At 38.1% G+C, this 19,003-nt stretch overlaps 1 protein-coding gene across 2 annotated transcripts; it reads left to right on the top strand.

Moving 5' to 3' along the window:
- The first annotated feature begins 6,824 nt into the window (after positions 1 to 6,824).
- Positions 6,825 to 17,196, top strand: LOC140231887 (ADP-ribosylation factor-like protein 6-interacting protein 1). Of its 2 annotated transcripts, XM_072312038.1 has the most exons (7): positions 7,077 to 7,093; positions 7,509 to 7,564; positions 8,625 to 8,764; positions 10,361 to 10,480; positions 14,510 to 14,627; positions 15,173 to 15,257; positions 15,665 to 17,196. In XM_072312038.1, exons 2-7 carry the CDS (start codon positions 7,526 to 7,528, stop codon positions 15,778 to 15,780), a joined length of 618 nt encoding a protein of 205 aa, XP_072168139.1. In that variant the 5' UTR covers positions 7,077 to 7,093; positions 7,509 to 7,525; the 3' UTR covers positions 15,781 to 17,196. The 2 variants fall into 2 exon arrangements, with proteins under 2 accessions (XP_072168140.1, XP_072168139.1); XM_072312039.1 differs by lacking the exons at positions 7,077 to 7,093; positions 7,509 to 7,564 and adding an exon at positions 6,825 to 6,957.
- The last annotated feature ends 1,807 nt before the right edge of the window (positions 17,197 to 19,003 follow it).

Below are 19,003 nucleotides of genomic sequence, written 5' to 3'. Positions count from 1 at the left end.
AAATAAGACACTGATATATCTTAGCAGGTGTGTGAAATATCTTGTCAAAGGTTGTTAGCAATGGGCAGAAAGAAATCTGAAGAACTAGAATTTAGAGCCTTATCTACTGTACAACAGAGCTTTTGCCTAGGCCATGTATACTCTGAGAACTTTGCAAATAATTTTGCAAAGTTTGATGACAACTACAGGGTACAAGAAATCTACCAATTTCTCCTGTCTTTTGTATTCTGTGTTTTAAAAAAAAGAAAGAAAAGAAGGAAAATCTGTCAAGGTAGCATCTTAATAGGTAGCTGTCTAATCAGCTGTTTTTCAGATATGTACACGTGATTGCAGTGTCTGTAAAGCACTGGTTGCATGTTGCTTGTAATCTCTGTGAATTTTGCATGCTATCCAGCAGTTTGTGTGCACCAAAACGTTTTGTAAGAAGTTGCCCACATGGCTCTACGTACTTTATGTGGAAAGTATTGGAGAAATGATGCAATAGACAACTTTGTATGTTGTCTTTTCTTTCTTTGGGTAAATTGGGTGTAGTGTTAAAATAAATAGAACACTGATATTCCTTGTTAATCAGATGATAATTTCTCGTGGAATGAAATGATATTTGCATATTTTCTACTATAATATATTCACCATTTGCACACAAATGAAAGATTTTTTCTTCTAATCATCAGTGAGTGTAAAATGATGAAATAGTCAAAAAATGGTAGAGAAGACAAGTGCTTTTATAGTAAAACAACAGAAAGCGTTTTACAGAAGTTTTGGTGCCAAACACATGTTGGTAGGCTGGACGTCAATGTCAATGTGAAAACATTACATCGGTAGCAAAGTTTAGATTCTGAGGTGTCGTGATAAGAAATGGCACTTAAAATTTGAGAAGAAAATGAGTTGCTCATTCTGGTGGTAGTACTTCATGTTTCGTTCATATGTGCAGTACTATTTGTTGACCAGTGACATACAGTATATGCCATGTATTCAGCAAGTATAACGTTTCATGCATTGGGGTCTGTGAGATAACATTGGTGAACGGTTGAATTCACAATCCAAAATCACATTGATGGACTGAAAAATAGATATCTTCCCATTTCAAGAGAAAAGTTGTTGATATTCCATCTTGGAGAAGACATAAAAATACATATGTGCTATGGGATGCAAATTTTTCCGGAGTTCTTGATGTCAGATGACTTCTGAAATTCACGAAAAAATAGAAATGCTGCAAGATGTACTGTGCGTGCAGAGGGTGAGGAGTGTGCTGGTGTAGTTTGAATACTAAGTAATGTATTCTGTTATCTCCAGTGATTTGCAGTTAACTGTGCACCAAATCTGTTAGGGACAAATATTAGTTACGTTCAGACGGGAGCCCTTAACCTCGAAGTTAGGAAACTTCAAGGTTAGAGCTTGTAGTTAGGGACCGTGAAGACGCACTCGTAGTTAGCAAACCTCGAGGTTTGCTCGATGTTTCCAGCCACGAGAAATCTTATGGTTAGCGCTCTAACCACGAGCCGCGGGGGGGTCCCCACTCGTAGTTAAGCACCGTGTGGACACAAAAAACAACGAACTCGAAGTTAAGAGTGACCTCGCCGTAATCTCCAGCCCCCACAATTTCCCTCTGCTTCCGGGTCAACCTCCCAAACATACACGACAAATACGCTACACGTGAAAAACCTACGACGCATGACACAACATCATCTTTTCTTCCCATGCGCTTGATCTCTGAAACTGCACACGTCGAACTCGCTACTGTATTCTATATTCTTCTCCGACGCTAAAAAAAAAATGTTTTCGACGAATATCTTCATAAAGGCATAAAGTCATCAGTGCAGTGCTATCTCTGCATACCATGACAGAGAAAAAGAGTACCTGTAAGCAAGTCCGACAGGGTTGGACTAAAGAATAAAATAATAGACGCCTTGTTAGCAGTGTGGGCTAAAACTTCCGATTTTGTGGTTTTAACATCGAGTGGGACCCACTCGTAGTTACGGGGGGCAGAAGCTTAACCTCGAGGTTTCATAACCTCGAGGTTAAGATTCGTCGTGTGGACACACGTCGTAGTTAGGGGGCAAGAGCTAAACCTCGAGGTTTCCTAACCTCGAGGTTAGGGCCTGCCGTCTGAACGTAACTATTGGTCCCGAAATGGGCCAACTTACTCAGCAGTCTGATCCATTGTGTCACCATCATGTTAAAATGCAAATTCACTAGTTGGAACATTAGTATCGAAGTTTGATTATTTTTGTGTGCATGTGTTTTAGGACTAACCAAAATCTCAGATGGAATTTGGTACATGGTGAGCTCACAACCACTGTTGCCCATTCCATCATCAGGGAAATGTGTTAAAAGTACTTAAATACAAGCGTAAAGATGAAGTTGGTTCTAGAGTAATCAGCTCTCATCAACATGCCATTATTGTTCACTGTTGCAGTGAAGACAGTTTGTTTTTTTTCATCCGTCTATATTAAGTGTTGATAGAATATTTTGAGTTCCTGTAATTGAAATGCTTATGGTGAAATTTGTGTCACATGCTTTGCTGTAACTTTCATTCATAATTCAGTCACTGAGGTAAAAAAAAAAGTCTTAGGGAGGACTAGTGATGTGGAGCTACAGAGGAAAAACTTGACAGTAATATGTGATATGACATACTGGGCATTTCTTAAAAATAAAAATGTATTAAGATGTTTGTGGTTATTTATCTGGATGTGATTTTGTGTGAGCAGTTTATTCCTGTTGTTTAAAAATTTTGGCTTCCTCTCCGTGTCTACTTACAGGTGTATTGGTTCATTTGTCTTTGTGTTATATATCCATTCATCTGTCTATTCATCTCTCTCTATCTGTCTATGAATCTTTAATCTGTTTATCTATCTATCTATCTATCCATCTATCTATCTATCTATCTATCTATCTATCTATCTATCTTTCTATCTGTCTATCTCTATCCATCTATCTATCTGTTTATCTCTATCTATCTATCCATCCATCTATCTATCTATCTATCTATCTATCTATCTATCTATCTATCTATCCATCCATCTATCTATCTATCTATCTATCTATCTATCTATCTCTACCCATCTATCTGTTTATCTCTATCTATCTATCTATCTATCTATCTATCTTTTCGCATTTCATATTTCTTTGTGCCATCCCTCTATGTTTGGTGCTCATTGATTATTCTTGTATGTTCTATCATTGTCTTTCCAGTCTTTGTCTTTTTCTGCAACACTGCAAGATACTCTGATAGAGGGAATCCTAAAGTTATGAGATATATTAAAAGTATTCCACTACTACATGATTCATTCTTGAGAGTATTATCTGATCATATTTGTATCACTTTTAAAATGTAAAAACATATCAGATGTGAGCATTGCTTGTTGTGTACTCATGGTTTTTTTTGCGATCTCATTTACTACTCATTTTCACCTTTGTAAATCCATTTCAAATGATGTTATTTGGGAATCTGTTGAGTTCAAACGAATCACAAAATTCAGGCTGTGACTCACCACGCTGCTGAGCAAGTGTGCAAAGCATGCGAACCAATACCCAGCCATTCAGCACGATGTGGATTTCTAGTGTTGATGGACAGGGAAGATTTTTGAATGTCATCTTCCTAATTCTTAACAAATGTGCATAGGTCTTAACAAAGCACAGAATGGTGTGGTCTGTGGTGGCTTTATCCTGTGTTGCTGCTAGCTGTTAACAGTTTCAAAAGTCAAATATTCGGACAAGTAGCTCTCAGGAAAGAGGATCTGGCTGCACTTGGATTATCATGTAACTTGCGAGCTCGTCAATAACTTTGTCGGAGTTGTTTTGTTTTTGTTTTTTTATCTTCAGTCACAAGAAAAATGCATGCATGACCCTGTGTTTGTTGTGGCATGAATTGTGGACAGTAATACTATGACAGTATTTTCGTGGCATGAAATTTTTTCAAATTGGAGGCAACAACCTTTTTCACAGCATGAAATTTTTTCGCGAATTGCCTCTAACATTCAATTCATGCAGCACTGAAAAAAAACTTTTGCGTGCATTTTAATTTTGCCTCTCAAGAAATTTGTGGAATGAAAATGCACGCGGGCATTCCTTATTTTACAGTATACAGGGGAGGTGCATTACTCTTTACCTTCTTTTTTTATGTTGTCTCTTTTTTTTTTTTGGGGGGGGGGCAAACCTTGAGTTATGTGATTTCATTTAAATCCAGTACTTTAGAACAAGGTCTAGAGTTGTACTGGAAGATAGATAGGCTCTGTATACTTAAAGCACATTAGGATATTTCTGCCAGAGTATTTGCATCTCACAATATATCTCTTTCCTTTCTTTCAGAGTCAACCAAAATGTAAAAGAAACTTTCAAATGAAACCGTAGCCATTTTGTTTGTTCATCTCTGGGATTTTTTTTTTCCCTCACACATATATTTCTCAGTTAAGTTGAGTAAGAATATCTTATGGCTTTTTGGAGTCACATATGTAAGAAGGACATGCTTGTGATGTTGATTTTAAGTATCTGGGTAGGCATACTTAGAAAAGTCAGGTTGGCCACCAACCTGTCTAGTGACCACCTGTTATGACATCTACATTTTATGTTTCCTTACAAGGCTTGCATGGTGCAGCTTTACTGTAACTTTCACCATACCATGACAGTCAAAATATACTAACATGCTTCATATTTCCATGTGCAATTCTTTGATGACATGACGCAATGTAATGATTCTCTCTTTTTTGTAACATTTTCCCTACATTCATAACTAGTATTACGATATGTGTAGGAATCATAATAAATTAACACTATTTATACTGCTGGTAGTACTCTTGCATTGTGCTAGGTGTAGATAACCAGGATCAAATTGATAGTTTGTTTCACAAGTATATTTAAAAAGATATTGGAAGAGGGAATATAACTACTGATTATTTGTATCTCATACAATTAAATATGCTATCAATACAGAAGAAAAAAAAAGGCTCTACATTAGTTTAACGGTACTGCAAATTAATTGTGTAGTGCAACAAATGCATCATGTTGTTTGAGATGTTTAAGTTTACACATTAAATGAATTGTGATCAAGACAACTGTGTGTGACATAGATCTCTCTGTTATGATTTTTTGTGAAGACAGACTGGTTCAGTTTAGAGCTAGGAGGATGTTACTGTTATAACATTGGTGCACATTTATACTTGGATGGCCACTTAGGTAAAATATGTCACAGCTAGGAAGTAAGTGGCCAGTTATTGATGATTCTACATTTTGATTAACCATAACCCTGTTGTTATGAGGACGGTTTGATTTTGCTACAATACGCATTTTCCATAGGCACCTGCCCAAGTATACTCGGGACTTAATTGTCCTCAGTGGGTTAACAAAGTTGTGGATTATAAAGGAAGACATCTGGGATAGGTGGATGGGTGTGAAGGTGGATTGAGAGATGAAGGAAAGAGTGGATTGGATAGATGGATGGATGGATATAATGGATGGATGTGTGCAAAGCTTCCGAGGTGAATAGATTAAAGGGATCGTACAGTTTTGATTGAGACCTAATTTCAGGTTTCTAACATTTTTTGGTGAGATAATGAGAAACTTCTTATGAAATATGAAAGAGCATGTAATTCTATGAGGAATTCAACATTTATTTGATGAAAATTGGTTTTGAAATGGCTGAGATATCCAAAAAGAGCAATTTCATCAAATAAACTTTTAATTCCTCTGAAAATGGTATACTCTGTACTATATCATAAGTGTTTTCTTGGTATCTCGCAAAAAGTTAAAAGCCCAATTCTCATCTCCACCAATACTGTACCATCCCTTTAATGTTTGATGAGTATTTTTCTCTCAAAAGAGATGTGGAGATTGATTGATGGATGGATAAAAGAAAGCATAGAATGATCAGAATACCGGGTACATGGTTAAATGACTGTAAGAATTGATTGGTTGATGATGGATATAGAGGGATATCTTCAAGATGAGGGGTGTTGGCTGCATTTCCAATAAATATCCTCATAGAAGGATAGAAGGATAGAAAAGGATATTGCAATTTAAAGGAATGGTCACTTGATGGTTGGAAGGATGGATGGCTTGCCATAATTTCTGGATCGACCATTGATGGACTTTGATGGATGGAAGAATGACACAATGAAGGAACATTAAATTAATGGACAGACAGTGTTGAATGGACATATTGGTAAAATGAATGAAGAGGGAGAAAAATGTTTGGTTGAGGTGGTGGGATAGCAGTAATAGATGAATGGTTATTTTAGGTAATCGATTTGCAAAAAGAAAGAAAATATGTTACAGGCCAATGACAGGGATTACTGCATGAGAAATTGAACAAAATGCTTTATGCTGACAGTTTACGTGGACATGATGTTCATGAGTGAGTAGTTTTGTTTTTGTTTGTTTGTTGTTGTTGTTGCTTTTTTCTTTTTTTTTAAAGTAGTAGTTTTGATTATGTGTTGGCGCAAGGTCTGCCATCATCGACATCACCACCAACGCTATAGCGCGTTCTGTGGCTTATACACGTCCAAGGCTGGAATTTTCATAGCGCCATCTGTTGAGTACTACACAGCTAGCCAACATTCACACCGGCGTTTATCAGCTGTGTGCGCGCATGCATACAGTATACTGTGGTGGGGGTTATCGTGAGTGAGTGTAAACAGAGGCTGATACACTGTAGGATGCAGTTGTAAACACTGCGGGTCGACGTAGGACGCTAAAAAGAATACTGACTTCATATTCAGAGGGCCTAAACTTCTAAAGTCAGCGAGTTGTGCGTCATCCGTGGACGGACGGTACAGTTATTTAGGCCTACTTCGCCAACACTGCACTGAAACTTCTTTTGCCTTCCTCCAATTTGTCATTGATCAGCGCGCTTGCTTGTCGACCGAGGTGGTGGTGTAAAAATTTGTCTACCGTCTGTTTCACTGTTGCGACAACATAGAACTAACAATAGTTAGATCTAGGAACAGCTTCGTAATGGTACCGGTAAGTTATACAGCTATCAGCAGGATAGTAGATTATCAAGTAGAATCTCTTTAATCTGTTAATCTGTGATCTTGTGAGATAACGACGGTTGAAAAACGTAGTCGGGGCACAACCAACAGGAACAACACTAGCAATAGTATGTGCAAAGTGAAGGAGGTGCAGTCATTTGTGGGCAACCCAGACTGGGGTCAGGGTCCACACACAATTTTGACCTCAAAATGACTCTAAATGGATATTTTGGCTCTCGGATCACAATATTAAATTCTCACATGTTTCAGCTTTTTTAAGATGTCAGTATCAGTAGTACGAACGATATATCTTGGGCCATAAATACTGTTTGTACGATTGCCATAATTTTGCAATGAACATTGCTGTGACCATGCAGTTCTAGAAGTTTGTCTATAAACCGGCCAGTTTGACATCAGGGTTCATACACTAAACGTTTTACTCATCGACATCGTCATCATAAACAATGCTGCACACTGGCACTGGTCCGACAGTCAGCAGGACCAGTAGCAGTAAAAATCACTGTCTGACCATAACTTTTTCAGGAATGGACCAGTAAAATATGGACAAACTGGAATGGGAAGGCCTACCGGTACCAAAGGTACCTAAGTAACAGTAGAAACCTATTCAGTGTTACTGCCACACTGGTCCGACAGACAGGATGGACCAGTCGGAAAAATGGGTTATAGTGCAGCCCTGTCTAAATACATGCATATATATATGTGTGATGGAGGCACACATTCTGCTGAAAGCCAGCAGCAATTGTCATGAATTATCAGGGTATGATCTGGCTTCTGTACTGGCAGTATTAAATGCTTCTGAGCCCCGTTGGTAGAAACATGACTTGCGATTAAACGCAACTTCACAAACGTACAGTAGATTAGACAAGTATCACCTGCAACTTTGACTGTGTGTGATCAGAATCAATTGCAATGTTGCAATTGATTCATCCAATTTGCATTTTATATTTGCATTAGAAATTAAATGCTGGTCCTTTGGAGCAATGGAATTGTGTTTAAATAACAAAGAAAAGAGAAGATTTGTAAAGATTATTGCACTGTTAAATACTTTTTCAAGGAGTATTTGAAAGAGCAGCAAGTGAATGCTCATGATATGCTAATGTTGGAAAATGGACATACAATATTCTTGTTGGCAATATATGGATTGATCTTAATCTCTGGTATAACATTTGCCATGAAACGTTGTGCATGAATGAGGTAACTAGATTTAGGTCTAGATTTGAATGTCTAGTCACACAATTTTCCATTCCATATTGCTATGTGGAATTTACCCCCCTCCCCCCCCCCCCCAAAAAAAAAAAACAAAACAAAACAAAAAACAAAAGAAAGAAAAAAGAACCCACAAAAATAAATCATCGAAGGAAACAGAATACCAGCCTGGATATTGGACTTGCTACATGTATGTTCACTTGTAATTAATACAGAAATGTGTTTTTTACTATTATTATCATTATATATATATTTTTTTATCTGAATGTTGTAAATTATGTCAATGTAAGATGGTTAATTTAGCAAGGATGTAGGTGAAATTTTACAATTCTGTTTCCTCCTTTTTTCAGTTTTTGAAAGTTGTAGTTGTGCAATACATACCGCACAAACATTTCATTTCCTTCTCGCTATTTGATCATCTGCCCCACCCAGGAGATGGGTACAGAGTTGGAGCGTCTCCAGCGAAGGCTGGTGGACTGGAAACACATCGTGGTGGAGGTGGACACTTGGCTGAACTGGGACCACGAGACTTATCCCTACATCATGTGCTGCGTCGTCACCGTCATCTTTCTGTAAGTCGGGTTGAATGATGTGCGAGATGTTTGACATCTGCTCATGAATGTGCATTTCTCCTGCTTGTTTTGATATGTTTGCAGAAGAAATGTGAAAATGTCAGAATGAGTTTGCATTGTGGTCTCTCTGTCACACATTGTCAGTGCTTCTTCCTCTCCATTTTTTCATAATCTCTACTATTGTTTCCATATAACATGTTCAAATTCTACTTAGCAAGTGTTTGCTCTCAAAATTTACTGTTGAAAACCTTTTGTACTGGTAGTCAAAAGATGCCCTCAAAGAAAAAGACAACATACACTTTGCAGTTTCAAAACCACATTAAAAATATACATGTATGTTCTTTAAGTTCTGAATCATTGTGAGTCAATTTGTTTTGTACGTATGTAGTTCTACGAGTTTAAAATCTGCTGCTCATAACTTAATATTGTAGATGATGATGATGATGATGTCAATGATTTGTAAACAACAATGATCAATTGATAGATTAGGATAAATGGCAATAGTTGTAATGGTGATGACTGAGATGGCAATGACTATGGAGTCGATGATGATCATGAGAATGATAATTATGATGACAGTGAGAGTAATTATGATGATTAGGATGATGCTATTACTATACTACTTCTTATAGTGTACAATGTACATAATGATGAGGGTATTGCTATTGGTGCTGGTATTGTTTACACTATTTAGTACCGTGTAAAATCTGTAGGCTGTTATTGACACCGCTAGTGGCATCTGATCCCCCATGTGGTAATGGTAATTAAGTGTGATGATGTTGCTCCTGATTTTGACGCTGAGACTTCTACAGCTTGTGATTGAGGAGCTGTTGTGGCTCAGTGGATATGGTCATAAGACTATCAATCATGAAGTCCCTAGTTCAAGTCCCCTACCTGGAGCTGTTTTGCCCCTTGGCAAGGCACTTATTGCCTAGTCCTTAGGACAGAAAATGCTGTCCATCCCGTGGTTGCTTTCTTTTGTGCAATTTATTGCTTCTGTGGGGGTCTAGGGCAATTACCCCCTGGGCAATTACCCCAGACCCCTCCCCTGACCCTAACCCTAATCCTAAATCATGAACCTACATGTAAGCCTAAGCCTAACCCAAACTCTAACCGTAAACCTATCCCTAAACATAATCTTTACTCTAACCTTATCACTAACCAGTATTTAGCCGGGGGGGGGGGGGGGGGGGGGGGGGGGGGGTAATTGCCCCATGTGGAGGTCATGTAAAAACGAGTCAATCTAATTCAAGTCAAAAACTTTGATAATGTTGGTTATGATGTTATGTTGTTATTTATGTGTGTGTGTGCTGCTGATTTATGTGGACTGTACAGCTGTCTTAGCTGCAATGACTAATGATGATGATGACGATGATGCTCATAATGTTGATGCAGTCGCAATGATGAGGTTAGTATGTATAAATCAGTATAGTTGATGCAGAAGTGCTCCTTGAGAAGACACAGTCACGATAACAGTGAGGTAAAAACATGTTGATAATAACTATGATTGCAATCATTTGACTGTAATATGACAAGCGATAAATTTTGCTGGATAGTATAATCAACTGCGGCTTTTCCATTGATCTATGACTACAGGTTTATTTGGCTGCTCCAACCCCCACTTCTCACCATTGCATCTATCTTTGTCATGCTGGTGTGTCTACTGGATTTCTTAGTGCCTAGCATGTTCAAAGAGTACTTCAGCAAAAAGCCATGGTAAGTAGTAAATATCCAACTGTCCTTGTAATGTCATCGAAATCCCTGACCACCCTTGATACACAAATAGTCATTCCACTTGCCTGAAAGGCTTTTTCGTCCAAGAGGCCCACACTTTTTACAGGCAAGTGTCTGTTAAAAGTTTATTCTGCTTGCTCAAAAGTGAGCTTTAGTTACTATAAAAGTGGATAATTTTGCGCACTGCCGAGTAAGAAGAATTTCGCATGGTTTTAATCCAGAGGAATCAAGATATTACAAAGTGGTCCATATAGCAAGCAAAAATGTTTGCATGCTTTATTTTCATTCTAGTTTCTGGTCGCGCAAAATACGCAAAAATTTTCTCTTTCCCAGTACACTAGGCAACTTGGCAATTAGAAATTTGTCTCTTTGTGCAATGTTGTGGAGGGTATCATGGTCTCGTGGGCCATTGTACAACTTGTGAGTGTAGGATCATAAGATTGCGGGTGTAGGCTGTAGCCTGCCTGCAAGCCACTTGCCGAATGTAGTGGTTGGTACCTAGTCCCAACACTTCACCAAAAAGATACAGAGTAGTCTTTGTCACAGGCCCTCTTGCTGTAGTATTTCCGAGCCAAGGGAAGAGAGGGTTGTCACTTCAGACAAAGTCAGGCCATTTGTGAGAGGCAAGCCCCAGCCAGAGAGCCTAAAGAGACTTGTCCGAGTTTCTTATGAAGTTTTGCTTTTGAATAACCAATATTTTCTACTCTTGTTTGGTAGCAGAAATTAATCCAATCAGCAGAGCCCTACTCAAGAAAGCTTATAGTGCATTATACATTTTGCAATGACGGCCATTAGGCGGATGTAGCAATTCCATAGGTCAAAGTGACAAACTGCATTATTCTACAGGAAAGATGTGTCAGCCATTAGTTCAGCTTCCTACAAGTCCATTAATCGTACTCGTATTCATGAATCTTATGCTGCGTTTACACCATGTTCCCGGCGGCCACAGCAGTCATGTTTCAGTCCTACGGGGACAAGACATGATGGACGTGAGACAATGTGGTAGGATGGAATAAGCAGACGTGACAGGCCATGATTGCCTTTGTTGCGGTGTCAGATTTTCAAACTGTAAAAAAAATTTGCCACGGCAGTCCTAGTGCTAATGAGAACCTAGTAGGCCGTAATATAAAGGGAGTGAATGCAGCAAAACGCAACGGCATGTAACAGCCCGTAACAAAACTTGCAGGCAGTCTGTAGTGGGACAAGACAGGGAATATTGTGATTTTGAGCCTGACCAGACGCCATGAGAACGATGTTTGATAGCTACGTGTTCACCCGAGCGAGGACTGTAATGAACAAGACTAGAATACGGAGGGGGAAAAGATAGGACAGTGTCCCATCTACCCACGGCACACTATGTTTCTGGCAAACGGGGCTGCCATGGCCGCCGGGAACATGGTGTAAACGTAGCATTAAAAGACCCTTGATACATTCATGAGTGTGGTTTCAGTTTTCTTCACTCACGATTGTTGGCACTGACTATCGTAGGAGGGGCTTTGCAAAAGGCTAGCTGCAGCAGAATGTTGCATTTGGTGCCAATTTCTCCAGACACTTTTAAAGATACCAGGCAGCTTCATACTGTGAAGGAATAACTCACCAACGGAGAAGGCTGACACTGCACAGAGTTTACACACATCCACTTGTAGGCAAAGTAATTGTATGAAAGCATTTTGAACAGTTAATTGTGTGAAACGAGGAGGTCACATAATAGGGTTTTAAGTGCAATTTATACATTTATCATCATACCCAGTCATGAAATAGTGAATGATTCAATGAAAAATGTGTCATTCACTTGTACTCTTATGTGAATCCAGCAAGCATATGGTCTGTCTTTGTAGTTTAGATAAAATGTGCAGTGATCCCTTTTCCTAAATGTGTAACACAAAATCACCTTCGACTTGTGAACAATTTCTGGCAAATCTGTTATGTGTGTATATTTCTCTGTGAGACACTTTCTGATATTTCATTGCAGTGTTGATAAAAAAAAAGATCAATTTCACATTAGATGAAATATGTAAAGTCCTCAGTGAGCATTTCTGAAAAATGGCAATGCTTGCATAGTGCCCCATGTACGAAATCATATACACATGAAGTTTCCCAAAGTTAGCCCATTGTGAAAAACCATTCTTCCTTAAGTTTTTCAGTTTTACAGTGTGTCAGGAATTGGTAAATTGAATATCCTAACTGTCACATGCTTCATCCCCTGCTGTTGAAAACAAGAGGCTTGGTGAAGTTTTAATATCCAGTTTCTCTGTCACTTATAGCAATTTTTGCCCTCCCTCCCTCTCTCTGTCCTTCGACTATCGTGTAAACAGGAATCATCAGGTGTAGTGTATGAGACAGAACTGTTGGTTGCCTAGCACACAGGGCTGCTTCACCACAAATCCTCGTCTGAGTTATAAATAGAATGCAGAGTTTGGGGAAGGGGAAGGGAGAAGGGAGGTTGAATGCTGTCACAGCCACATGATGTGCACATGTGCAAATATTTTTAGTGGTTTGTGATATGAAACATACTTTGTGTATATTTTCCAGGAGAAAAAAAAAAGAGGGGGGGGGGGGGGACTGATCATAGCAACAGCATTGAGTCTCATGTGTAGTGGATGTATGTATGTTTGTCACCGTGTTATGACCTTACTCATATCCTGCTGTTGTCAGGTAGAACTCAGTTAAATGGACTACCCCCTTATTTTTCATCAGGATCTTTCAAAGCAATTTCCTGTATAATCCTTCCTATAATCTACAGCTGTGCACCACAAAAGGGCTCTGTGTGTTTGCAACAATTAGTTTATACAACAGGTCAAAGTTAGAGGGTATTGCTGCATGTCAGTGTCATATGAGTAGATACAGCAGTGTGGAAGAAGTGCCCCATTGATTTAACTTAAAGTGAAATTATGCCCCTCAATATTTCAAGTTTCATTGACCTTATGGAAAGTTATATGCCAAGTACTTAAATTACACAAGTTCCCTTAATTCGTGTCCCATAATTTGGGAATGTGTTATATAGTACAACACTTTACAGGGGAAATTACTTCAGTGACTTCAATGAATTGAGTAAACCTGGTACATCAAATAGAACAGTGGAGGTTCCATTGAAAATCAGACATGAAATAAAAAGTTATGAAATTTTAGACTTTTATTTATATGTTTCGTGAAACACATGTGAAGTAGATGAGGTGATGATGAGTTATTGTAGCCTTGCAAGTTTCCCATTCACACAAATCTTCCCTTAGGTAGAAGTTCTTTTAATATTTCTGAAGGAAATGAAAAAGAATTGAGTCTTTCATTACAGCATCCATTCAAAATGATGTCTTAGGGAGAAGAGGTTGTAGTTGCAAAGTTGTCAATTAAAAGAGATTTCATTTTTTTTTCTTTTACTAACCGAGAGAAAAGTTGTGAGGAAATGACATCATCATTTCATCTAATATTAGTAAGCATTTAAATATGAAATGATTCAATAATGTCACTTTTGTTTTGTGCACATGTTGAAATTCCTAAAATTTGTATGAGAACCTTCTTGTTTTATGTCTAATTTCACTTAAACTTTAAGTGTTCTGCTTGTGTGTAGTAGTCTGTGTTATGAAGTCTATCTTAACATTGAATGGGCTTTTTAATTCATAATAGTTTATGTACTTTCACTTTCAGCAAAACAAATAAGTTTGTGTTATATGGGGTTTCAGTTTCTGTGCCATGTACATTTATTACAAGTCTACATTTGTGGAAAGAAAAAGTATCGGGTCTGTAATTGACTGTGACTCCACAAATCCAAGTATGTGACTGTAACTGCACAACTACGTTTGGCTCAGAGCCAAGATGCACTATCTATTTGTATTCCCACAGAAAAATAACATGCCTGCTACAGGCCTCAGTATTTCAGAATTAACTGAGGAGGGAGGAAGCTGGTAAGGAAGAGGAAATGTAGAGATGCTCATTAAACGTGCCGTAAGTGAACCTCACAATATTCACTTTTCCCCCCAACTTTGTTGTCATTTTTATTTTTCTGTTTCTGTACAGGTCAGCTTACAAGCAGGAGAGATATGAGAAGTGCTGCAGGCGTCTCCTGTCGACCAGAGACAGCTGCATCTCCCTCATTCATTGGGTTGTGAATCTGAGGCAGGCGAGACCCACTCATGTAAGTAGTTAAGAAATTTCATGTGAATGGGGCCATGGAAAATAAGCCGAGAGTGATATAGGCTTAAAGTTAAATACAACACCCAAACTGAGTCCCATGCTCAGCAGTTCATCATAACATCAAAGGTAAAAACATTCTACAAATAAGATTAAACATGAATATTATCCTATGACTGTTTTATAGGTGTTGTCTAACAATTTAAAGATACCAAGGACTTGATGGCTGAATGAGCTAAAGTGAAATACAAAAACTGGTTTCTTTAAAGTCATAATTTATCACACATTGCAGTTATGTTCACCTGGTGAGGATTTTTGTTTGTTTGTTTGTTTTCTTTAACTGCATGAATGAACAGCCACACAAATGACTGACAGTGATATCAAAGAAGTGTCATCTTTCAGGAAAGAGAATTTATTCTGCAGTTACCATTTCATGCTCATGACTGTATTTGCCCTGGAACCTTGATCAGTGATGCATCCTTCATTTATTTTAGTATATATGCTTTATCCAACACTGACATATTTTTCTCCTGTTGTGTCATCTCCTAGTACTTCCTTGGAGCTTCCATTCTGCTGCTTTCGATCGCATTTTTGGGAAACGCAATTCCTGGCCTGCTACTTGCTTATTTTCTAGGTAAGCCTCGGTTATAAGTGTAACGTGAAGCCTTTTGCCTGTGGTGGTGACAACGATGATCATGATGATGATCATGTTGAGGATAATGATGAAAGTGATGAAGGTGATGATTATTTTTTTTTTGAAGATGATAATGATAATGATAATGATAGTGATAATGATAATGATGACTTGATAAGGGTCATGAATATGATGGCCATGATGAAAACTATGATGATTTAGGTGATGATGGTAATAATAAATGTAAACAACAGTAACAGTGCTATATGAAGTGATCATGTTGTTTTAGTCATGATAACGAGCTATATTATGTAGATTCGTTTGGTGCTAGTATCTGGTAGACACACACCTCTATATATACTGCTCACCGTGTTTTGTCTTCCCCAATTTTTTTGCCTTTCTTCCAGCCATATTCCTTGTCCTCCTCCCCGGTCTGGTGTACAGAGGCATCATGGCCAAATACTTCGCCTTGCTGCTACAGGTCTTTGTGGATCTCATGAAAGGACACAGAAAAAAGGACTGATACAGGGTAACCCACCACCACCTCCCTGTAAAAGTTGCAATAGCAGACTGTAATGTATAATTCCTCACACATTCCCACAGAGGGGGCTGGGCAGGATGAGCAGACTCTGCAATGCCCACTGGGCAGTGACCAGTGGCCATTGGACAAACTGCATGTGATTGGATATTTTGTTGGTGTGACGAGAACAGCGTTTCCCCATTTGTGAAGGGACAGAATTTTCTGTTCATGTGTTTCTACTGTTTGTTGCCATGTTATGGCTTCGAAGTATGTCTTAGAAAGTATTTGAGCTTGACATAACATGCACAAGTTGGTATCATGTAGCAAGTTTTCTTCTTCTTCTTCTCCTCCAGCAACAGTTGAAAGTTTTGCATCTACGGTTAGCACAATTCAAGTGTATAATTTTCATGTTGGTTGTATGATCAGCCAAATGTGAAATGTACTCTTGAAAGAATCAGCCATTTTGTGTGGATACGAGGCATACAGTATTGTACTCGGTCATGTCTTTTCTACCAGAAAGAAGCTGGCGTGTAGCTACATGCTTATGTACTTCTAAAGCTGAACACACTTTCTCTGCCATGCATGACACTGGTGGATTCTTGTACACATGGACTTTTCAACTTGTGTAGCCTCATGAGTATTCAAACATCCTCCTTGTTGAACCAACACAGTTTTCAAAATATGATCACTTCATTGAATGCATCCCTTAGATGCGCCTTGCCTTGCAAATAATTATTAAATGGGTGCTTCGTTCTTACAACAATCCTCCGATATCTGTGAGATATCATCTGCGGCACTTCTCCTATTGATTAGATCAAACTGCAAAAGTGTGATTAGAAACCTCTTCAAAGCATTTAAGCCATATATAGTGAATTGTGGTGTGAAAATCGGAATAGTTTGCCAAACAGGGCCATTGTTTGCGTTCCCTGAGCCTTTCTAAAGACACTATGAGCACTTCAAGGCAAAGAAAGGAGGTACAAGGGACTTTATGTTATGCTTTTGTGGCATAATTAATAGTTATTGTCACATAGATTTCTGTCTTCTCAAAATTGCCCGTAAAAGGTCACAGTAAGTAAGCAAAGGCATTCTTTATTGGATGATTGTTAGATGTGTGGAGTAATTCAGACAAAGGATTCTTCAAAGGTTTCTTCAATTATTCAGCTGAACATGTACTGCCAATATGAAAGAGTTTATGAAATGATTTTAAGAGTGGTTGTATTAGTTATGCAGAGACAAATTCCGTGGAGTTGGACTAATTATGTATGTTTGCTGAAATATTGTTAAATCTGTTACAAGGAAGGAAGATAGAAATGGGACTGATCTATACATAAGCTTATAAAAACTTCATGTTTAGTTGCTATGATAGTTGAAGCAGACATGTGATCCTTCATGAAGCATGTGTGTAGGGTCTAACCTGTCTTAGTAGCCACTTAACTTGTCTTTTACAACCTCATGTTGTAGTGTCCTCTGAAACTTCCTTACTTCCCCCCCCCCCCCCCCCCCGATCTTGTGTGGAGTCGACATCTCCTAGTTGAGGCCAACACTACTTCTTCTGTTATATAAATCTGTAATTAGTTTTTCAATGTGTAATACACCTAGTACCCCTCATTTCCCTTGGGATTAATAAAAAATGAGGAAGTTGTGATGAGATGAGTTTCATTCAGATTCAGTTTCTGAGTTCAATTTTTGTTTTCAAGTGCTCTTTTTACATAAGTTATTTACATCCCAGCAGCAGCAGAACTGTCTGAAGGATATTTTGTGCATATGCATGCAATTATTTATATTATGATGATGCAAATACATTTGTATCGAAAATTGCTCGCAGTGGCTTAATTTCAGTGTTAAATTTAGTTGCTTTCTTTAGAGTCACTACAATAGACCGGTTTGACTTGGGATTGCATGGTGCATTGTAACGAGTCACAATATTTGTACTGACAACAGTATCGCCATTCTCCAGAAAGGAAAAAAACAACAACAAAAACTCACTCAGGTGCAATTGTAAATAGTGTATATAATTGGATTATATTAAAACAAAATGCTGATATTCATTCCATCCCATGTCCTGCAAGTAGCAAAATCAGAAAGAAATATCAAGAAAAGATATGTTATCAAATGTATGTATATATTGATCACTCCAGTTTTGAAAACAGAATTACTTTGAGTAAAGCTGTACTGTATTGTTGTTTGAGTATGTTTATTTTGTTTCATGTATGAGCAATATAGTTTGTGTGTGTGTAATCTGTGCTAGAGGCTCACCATGTATTGTAGTGCATCAGGAAACCTGACACCAAGGAAAGGGTGAAGACTGGTGTTCTAATCACACAGAAGACAAATTATCAACTAGCCAGTTTACAGTTAACAAAAGTCTGCAATGGCCTCTGAACCAAAGACTTTTCAAATCATAGATTAATAATCTTTTGATTCAAAGAAGAGTTGAAAACAGCCAAGCAAAGAGTGGTAATTTACATGCAAGTTCAGCTCAAATGGCTCGTTTGAATTTTGTTTAAAAGAATCATATATACATTCATCTACACATTGCAATATGCACTAGTTCACACCTGAATATTTATGAAATACCCAGTTCTCGTGAAGGCTTGTCCAGTTTTCCAAATACCTTGCTTACAAGTCAGCTTCAAGAGAAGGTTTGCAATGGCTTTTATCTGCACATGCTCAGATTGTAACTGTAAACTGGCTTATAGAGTGGAGATGCTGTAGGGTAGAAGCAGTAAAGTGGAGATGGATAAACATTTTGTCGATGTAAATGTTGTTTTGTCACTGTCTGTTGTGTGTACATTCTGGTATTGATGTCTCCTTTTTGTCTTTAATATTTGTCTTTGTGGTGTGTGTTGTCCAAATTATTTTACTTTGTGCATACAGTAAAAGTGGAAGAGCTCATATCCCTTGAAGTGCATAGACCGTTTCCAGTCATCTATTCACATGAAATATTCAAGAAGCACCAAGTCTGAATGCTGCAGGTGTACATGCAACTGAAGGAATGCATCGATTCGTAAAAACTATATTATGGTGCATTGTCTATCCCATAGCAGAACGGCTTTTACTTTTAATCAGATTTGGACAATATAAATCAAGTAAGACCTTCATGTTTTCTTACACTGATGCTATTAAGAATTTACATTCCCTTCTTCTCATTTGCACAGACTACATGTGGCATTTTGCTTTAATGACTTTTGTTGAATATACTTCAGCTTTTAGTGATGGATACCAT

The sequence above is a fragment of the Diadema setosum genome, chromosome 8 (assembly GCF_964275005.1).
Source record: "Diadema setosum chromosome 8, eeDiaSeto1, whole genome shotgun sequence".
NCBI lineage: Eukaryota > Metazoa > Echinodermata > Echinoidea > Diadematoida > Diadematidae > Diadema > Diadema setosum.
This window is presented reverse-complemented; position numbering and strand designations above follow the sequence as displayed.

Bases quoted from the DNA above. Each gene is read 5' to 3' on its own strand.
- LOC140231887 (XM_072312038.1), top strand. From the start codon at position 7,526: ATGGACAAACTGGAATGGGAAGGCCTACCGGTACCAAAG. The intron at 8,765-10,360 runs GTAAGTCGGGTT...CTATGACTACAG, and splicing joins GTCGTCACCGTCATCTTTCT to GTTTATTTGGCTGCTCCAAC. The intron at 10,481-14,509 runs GTAAGTAGTAAA...GTTTCTGTACAG, and splicing joins TACTTCAGCAAAAAGCCATG to GTCAGCTTACAAGCAGGAGA.